At 41.6% G+C, this 7,450-nt stretch overlaps 1 protein-coding gene across 1 annotated transcript in view; it reads right to left on the bottom strand.

The window, feature by feature from the left end:
- Positions 1-1,210: 1,210 nt before the first annotated feature.
- Positions 1,211-7,450, bottom strand: part of LOC122262632 (sodium-dependent nutrient amino acid transporter 1-like) — a 36,822-nt gene continuing 30,582 nt past the window's right edge. The window contains exons 5-15 of the mRNA XM_086543513.1: positions 5,904-5,988; positions 4,974-5,187; positions 4,566-4,701; positions 4,035-4,169; positions 3,810-3,913; positions 3,303-3,489; positions 3,015-3,191; positions 2,782-2,881; positions 2,394-2,570; positions 1,755-1,849; positions 1,211-1,591 (exon numbers count right to left, since the gene is read on the bottom strand). Of these exons, the coding sequence (XP_086399639.1) occupies positions 1,496-1,591; positions 1,755-1,849; positions 2,394-2,570; positions 2,782-2,881; positions 3,015-3,191; positions 3,303-3,489; positions 3,810-3,913; positions 4,035-4,169; positions 4,566-4,701; positions 4,974-5,187; positions 5,904-5,988 (1,506 nt within the window). The 3' untranslated portion in view covers positions 1,211-1,495. The remainder of the gene's footprint in view (positions 1,592-1,754; positions 1,850-2,393; positions 2,571-2,781; positions 2,882-3,014; positions 3,192-3,302; positions 3,490-3,809; positions 3,914-4,034; positions 4,170-4,565; positions 4,702-4,973; positions 5,188-5,903; positions 5,989-7,450) is intronic.

Genomic DNA, 7,450 nt, shown 5'->3' with positions numbered 1-7,450 from the left:
ACATGAAGAGAAACACCTTCAGTCCTTGACCTTGATCGTGACCTTGCACGGAGGACCCAGAATATGAGGTCAATATTCCCAGTCATCGTCATTCTTTTTACTCGTTTGTTATGTTGTCAGAAATGTTTCATCGCAAACAGAAGTTTAGAATTTCGTGCAAAAGTTCAATATAATATCGAAACAAAATGAAAAGAAAATGAGAGAAATTAAAAGGATGTGAACTTTCTATTAAAGTATGACGAACAATTAATTTGGCCGTGTTGAATGTATAAACTTGTAAGTGGAATACATTGTGAAGTATTTAATTAGCTGATAATCCATGTTATTGTTTCAACATCATTTTATGTCGAATATTTTTGTCCCATTTTGCAATGCTAATATCCGTTAGTTCGATATTTCAACGCATCGAGTATAATATATATTATCTATACTCTATTTTTTGCAGAGAGAAGTTAAAGGTTATTGTATGCAGTGTTCATCATTTGTTTAGTTGAGACACGTTTCATAAATTCTCAACCAGGAGGGCGTTTAAGATAATGCAACAGCAACCGAATCGATGTTTAAGTAACATCTCTAACGCGTCGGACCATGAGGTAGAGGAGCAGGCGAAGGCCGTAGTGAGGTCGTCGTGCAGGTATAAGTAGGGAAGCGATGGAAACGACGCATTACACCTCAGCACACGGTCTGAAAATGGCGTTCTTCTTTCTCGTCGTCTTCGCCCTGTTAGCTGTAGTTCAGGGGGTACCTGCATCGACTCAGTTAACACCCGGAAGTAATGATGTTCTTGTGAGAGATAAGACGTATTCGGAAAGGGTTTATGCTGAATCGGAGTTCGATATGTATGCTGTGACCGGACACCTCCGTCAAATCTTGTCAGCATTGCCCTCTCCCGTCCACACCTTCGTCTCTATTTTGATCCGAGTGGGTATTGTGAGCGTTATGCTGTCTCCGTCTTCGCGCTACATGCTGCCTATGCTGTCGGTCCTGTATCGCGGAACGGAGAGGCTCGAGAGAGTTGCTGAGCCGGGAATCACTGGAGAAATAGAGCGGGTACTAGACATGATATTTTTCTTTTTGACCAATTATCGCCGGAATGACTTGGAACAATAAAAGCCTTGACACTTATACTCAGCACCTTATAACCCTACAAACTCTTAGGCGTGTTTGTGATCTGTTATAGATATTTTTAATGAAGGAAGTGAAATTTGTATTAAAACTACTTACATTTATTGTTTAGAAAAATACAAAGTTATGGTAAATTACAAAGAGTAAAATGCACAGCTTCATATTTACAATGCATTTTGATAAACAATTATATACTGTATACTATGACCTGGTAAAGAGGTTGATAACGAACATATATATCACTTATTGTAAGGCTTAACACAATCAGTGGTACGAATTATTATCTAATATGCGTAAAATATACATGCACTACGCACATTCATCTTGTGCGAATATGCTTTTTTTTATATACACTGCTGCACTCACGTAATCACTGCTGGTTTTGTACAAACTTTTCCCATTCTTTTCTGTTCTTCATCCTTTTTGGTCCCCAAGTGTCTTTCGGCCGGAAAACACTCCTCACTTTCTGTTCAGATGAAAAAAATTACATATAATTAGGAATCATCGGGGAAACTCGGTGACGTCTAAGTTAAAACTAAGCTGTTCGAGTTGATTTCTATCGTTATAATGACCTGTATATGTATATATTCGATCTAGTCTCATTAAGTAAATACAGACTGCACACTCACCTCGCCGTATGTGCTGCCTTCAGCAATAGAAACCGCGTGCACGAACCAAATAGGAAGCATACCGAGGGCCACGCCAGACAGGATCCAACCGCACGCTGATGGAACAAAAAAGATCAGAATAAAAAAAAAAAAAAAAAAAAATACATAATACACAGTAGCTTCTACACGTACGTATAATAAAAGAAGGTAAAGGTCAAGTAATCATGGGAAGGTTATTCACACTTTAATCAAAATCATTAATTTCCTTGATTAGTAGGGATTCTAAAAAAAAAAAAAAAAAAGAATAGTTTTATAAGTATAAGAAGATTCTTTAGCTAATGTCTTTTATTCCGCACGTAAAATAAACACGTATTAGATCCTTTATATTCACGTATCCTATTGTCGTAGAATACTTTCAGTGAACAGTTTTCTTGGAAAAAAGGGTCTGTGGTCATGTTTGCTTTTCCCACATTTACATTCACAATATGTAGTACATAACAACAGAGAGAACATATCATAAGATCTTAAAGAAGTTAAACAAGGGATTAATCATCCGTTAATCATGTATAAGACCACTTGTTCATTCGTTTGTCCATGTATATTTTCACATTGTGCATTTATTCATTTGTCGTCGTGATGGACATGAAGAAAAAGACTCACTGTATGCAATCTCAGGGTAGAGTTCGCCATCGAATTCGGGAAGCCTCAAGTCAATAAGGATGTACAAGAGGATGCCAGTCAGGGACACAGGGATGAAGAACGCCCAGCAGAACTTCCAGTAGATCCCAAGATCGATACCCAGCATGAACTTCACGTCACGAATGAAGTTGCTCATGCCTGGTGAGATTGAGAGAACAGAAATGAGAATTTTACTCCATAGGATTAAAAATCGACATTTTCCATGTGAAAGCCACTAGCACCAAGATTCTTAAAGAGAATATGAATGAGGAACCTATCATAACAGAGAGAGAGAGAGAACATAAAAAAACAAATATGTAGCAAACATGAATAGGAGCGAGAAAACGAAAACAAAACCAACTGCACTGACCATAAATGTAGTGGATTCCGACGGTTTCTACGATAACGAGGACGTAGATGATAAATCCACCTCCGAAGTAATCGACGAGGTCCAATATCCACTGGCCACCCTAGGGTATGGATAATGCACACAGATTACCCATCATGAACCTTTTTTTTTTTTTTTTTTTAACAGTATATCCACCTTCGAGAGCTTATGGTTCACCTTAACTGTAAATCATAGAGTCTTGTTGGTTTTCTTACCGGTGTGACGTAAACGAGACCCAGCAGGAAGCCTGAGATACAGATAGCGAGGGTTATGTAAACCTTCTTGACGTTGGGGAACTGATCGCTGATGACGGTGATGATGTTGCCAGTGAGTCCCGCAGCCGACCCGACACCCAACGTAAACAACATCAAGAAGAACAGCACAGCAAACAACTGCAGAGCAAACCGGATGCGTATAGTTGTAGCCATGTCTAAAATTTCTTCTCAAACGTCCGCGGTTTTATGAATGTAGCGCACAACACCCAAGCCACTATCCCAGCTTACCTGTGGCACCCAGTCGAACTTGGCAAGGGCGTCCGGATAAGAGATGAAAGCCAGACCCGACCCGCCCCTGACCACGTCCTTGACATCAGCCCCGAGTTCGTGAGCGAGGTTGCCAAGGATGCTGAAGATGGTGAATCCGGCAAGCAGCGACGTCAGTGTGTCTGCCAAGCTGATGATCCATGCATCTCTGCACGAAGAAAAAGTATCTTACGAATGATGTCATGTGATGTCGCTGATGAAGAATAAGGAGTGGTAAATGCGAATGACTTAAAACCTCATACGTGCGCGGCTATTAACAAAAAGTTAGTGAAATGGGTTTCTGTTGCTTCTGTAAGATTCGTATTTAAGACACAGAAACGATAGTGTTGTGCAGACTATGCACTATGCGACTACTATTTAACTATTAATTTCGTGTGCCAAAAAAAACAACAACTTTAGTATCATGAAATACGATCCTAATCTGAACTAATATATATTACACAATAATTCTACACTGGCAAACATTACCTGTAAATATTTTGCGTGAAGCCATTGTAGGAGGAGAACGTGATAATGGCACCAAAACCAACTGAAAGGCTGAAGAACGATTGTGTTACCGCGGCGTACCAAACCTAAGGGGAAAAAAAAACATTGTGCTTACTCAGTCAAAAAAAAATCAAATTGAAAACAAGAGTGACTAAGTAACACACACACACACAAAGAAAACCACAGAAACACGTGCGTCCAACATACATTGGGATCAGCCAGCATGTGCCACTGAGGATTGATGAAGTAAACGATTCCGTCAACTGCTCCAGGAAGTGTGACGCCACGACCAAGAAGAGTAAACAACACGACGTATGGGAAGAGAGCCGTGAAGTACGCCACCTGGAAATCAAAGGCGGTGGCATGACCTGTGTGCATGATTCTGATTTCAGCATTTGGATTTATATATCTATCTCTGCCTACCCAACTAACTAATTATTTACCTATCTATCAATTTGTCTTTAAATATATCTGTATCTTCATATCTATCTATCTATCTGTCTGTCTACCCATCTGCTGTCTGTCCGTTTATCTGACTATTTATCTGTCTCTCAATGTATCTGCCTATACATCCATGCACTTAATGCGCATTGTATGTCTAGCATAGTCAAAGTGACTGACTAGAGCCCTATCTGACCTCATCTTTACTCTTCTAAATCCATCATAAGGATTAGGATGATTTCAATGGCCTGATACCCTCTCTCCCTTCCGCTGTTTTCCAGGCAGAAGGCTCCTCACCTTTCCGGAGCTTTTGACGCCCTTGACGAGCGTGAAGAAGAGCACGACCCACGAGAAGAGCAGACAGAGACCAAGGCGCCAGTCGGGCAGTCCGATGCCGTTGTCAATGTTGTCGATCTTCTTCAGGACGAAATTGCTGCGAGGAAGAAAAAAGAAGGAAGGATCTCTTAGAAGGATCTCTTAGAAGGTTACGACAAAGGAGGATGTATTTGGGAGGGGGATGTTTTATCTTATGGACGAAAGAAAGAAGTTGGGTTTAAAAAAGATGAGTTAGCATCCAATGAACGAAAAATGACCTGGATGAAGGGTTCCTCGGAAGAAAAATTGGATAAAAAATACAAGTTGTTGTGTAAAACAAAATCTAAAATCTGGAAATCCAGATCAAAGAAAAACGTCGTTGTCACTCACTTGAAGTACTGCTCGGAGGAAGACTGAGATACGTTGCTGAAAGTGACGTTTCCTGCGGAGTCCACGCAGTTCTCGTCGGCCCACTCGGGGTTGCAGTAAGTCCAGGGCAGGACGGTGCTGAAGGACTGGACGAAGTAGAAGACCGTCAGCGCCATCAGTGAGCAGTAGTACGTGACCACAGACCAAGTGCCGATCATCTGGCCGAAACCCACACCTGAGGGAGGAGCGTGTTGAGTCTTTAGACCGAGAGGGATATGTATTGTGTCTTACAGTGAGGGCGCGTATTCCTAAAGTGTTTTCACGTGTTTCTTTTTGTTTATCTAGCCTACAAGAAATTCTCCCATCGCGATGTTTTATTCATGTATTGTTATTCTTATTATTCTTATTAATTTCACCCTCATCATCATCATTCTTCTTCCTATTTATTTTTTTTAGATAGAAAAAGAAGTAAGAAAAATATTCAGAATCCCTGTATATGTAGCCAGTTTGGTATGGCAAGCGCATGTTTGATAATTAGTATTAAAAAAAAAAAAAATCACATCCCGTTTTGAAGACGTAAATGAGAAGGATTCTAATCAACTTAGAAATACGCCTCAGAACTCATGGTATCCTCTGAAGAAGCTTTAAGACCTCGCACAAGAAACTCGAATGGAATCTCAGATGGGTTTCGACAGCCATCCATCACTGATGCCTCAATCGAGTGTACAGTAGGAAGCTTTACATGGAACTGACTTTCTACATCGGTTCTCTTAAGTTTTGAAGTGAGTGATTCCATAAAAAAAGACCCAAGAACTTTCATTTTTGTAAATTTTGAGTATAAGTAAGAAGTAGAAAGACTCAATATAACAATGGTTAAAAAATTCATGTAATTCGTGACACAATGAAAATACAACACTGAGCCACGGAAAACACGTCTCTATGAAAGCTGACCTTTAACTGCAGGGACGGCCTTCCACACCTTCACACTGCCGTAGGAAGAGAACTGTCCCATCGCCAACTCCATGAAATATAGAGGCTGGAAAAAAAAAATAGCTCATGTTAATGGCGGTCTTGTTTTAATCCCTATATGTTGTTGTGGATTTTGGAATTTTCCAAAATGCCACTTTCTCCTAGATGATAACATCTACGTAATAAGTGATGTGTCTGTAATCGGTTCATTCATAGCGTGTTAATGAGCTCGTTATCACTGACAAAGCTACTCTTCGCTGTCGATGGATACGATAAGATACCCATCTATTCATTAGCTTCAACTACACTACGGACTTATAAAAAAGCATGACATTGTTTCATTAGATTTATAAAGAGTAAGGACGAATAGAGAGTTCCCACGTATAAGTCCTATGAGAATATGGATTAAATCCCATTCCTGCAAGAAATTTAGCATATAAACCGTACTTAAACTAGTTGTTTTGTCAAATCAGCAAGCGAACCCTTTCCTTTTTCTTTTTTTCATCTCAATCCTCCTTCTTTTCTCTTTCTATTCCTTTTTCTCTTTCTCCTGGATTCCAAAGAGGAAGTCGGGAAGAAGAGGCCAAAAAAATCTATGAAGAATAATAGTAATAAAGATACAAATGGTCGATAGAATGTTAAAAAATTATCCGTTCTAGCTTACCTCCTACCTTCCTTTCAGCACTCCGACCATATAGTTATCATCCTCCTTACCATATGCCGTTCATACCAGATAGTGCTTTCCTGCAAGCAACCCAACCTCAAACAGTGATGGTCCCTCCTCTGGCCTCTTCTGCTTCTCTTCATCGTTATCTCCCCTCATCCCCTGGTCCTCTTCCCTCACTATCCCCTCATTTCCACGTCCTCCTCCTGCCTCATCAACACCATAACGCCTCATCCCCACATCCTAATCCTTCACTAACCCCTCCATTTCTCCTCAATTCCTACGTCCTTCTCCCTCACTATCCCTCACTATCCCCTCGCCATCCCCTTATATCCATATCCTCCTCCCTCATTCCCCTCTCGATATCCACTCCCTGTCCCCTCACCCCCCCCCACCCATCTAACTCCCTCACTATACCCCCTCATCCCCCGTCTACCACCCTCACTGTCCCCTCCTTACCCCCTCATCTCCCCCCCCCCCGTTCACCTCCGTCACTATCCCCTCCGTCTACCTCCCTCACTATCCCCTCACTATCCCCCAAGTCCTCCCCCCTCACTATCCCCCATGACCTTTTCCCTCACTATCCCCTCACTATCCCCCAAGTCCTCCTCCCTCACTATCCCCCATGACCTTTTCCCTCACTATCCCCCAAGTCCTCCTCCCTCACTATCCCCCATGACCGTTTCCCTCACTATCCCCTCACTATCCCCCAAGTCCTCCTCCCTCACTATCCCCCATGACCTTTTCCCTCACTATCCCCCAAGTCCTCCTCCCTCACTATCCCCCATGACCTTTTCCCTCACTATCCCCCAAGTCCTCCTCCCTCACTATCCCCCATGACCTTTTCCCTCACTATCCCCCAAGT

This window comes from Penaeus japonicus, unplaced genomic scaffold, assembly GCF_977035675.1.
Source record: "Penaeus japonicus unplaced genomic scaffold, GWHDUDI00000001_assembly GWHDUDI00000013, whole genome shotgun sequence".
Classification (NCBI taxonomy): Eukaryota; Metazoa; Arthropoda; class Malacostraca; order Decapoda; family Penaeidae; genus Penaeus; species Penaeus japonicus.
This window is presented reverse-complemented; position numbering and strand designations above follow the sequence as displayed.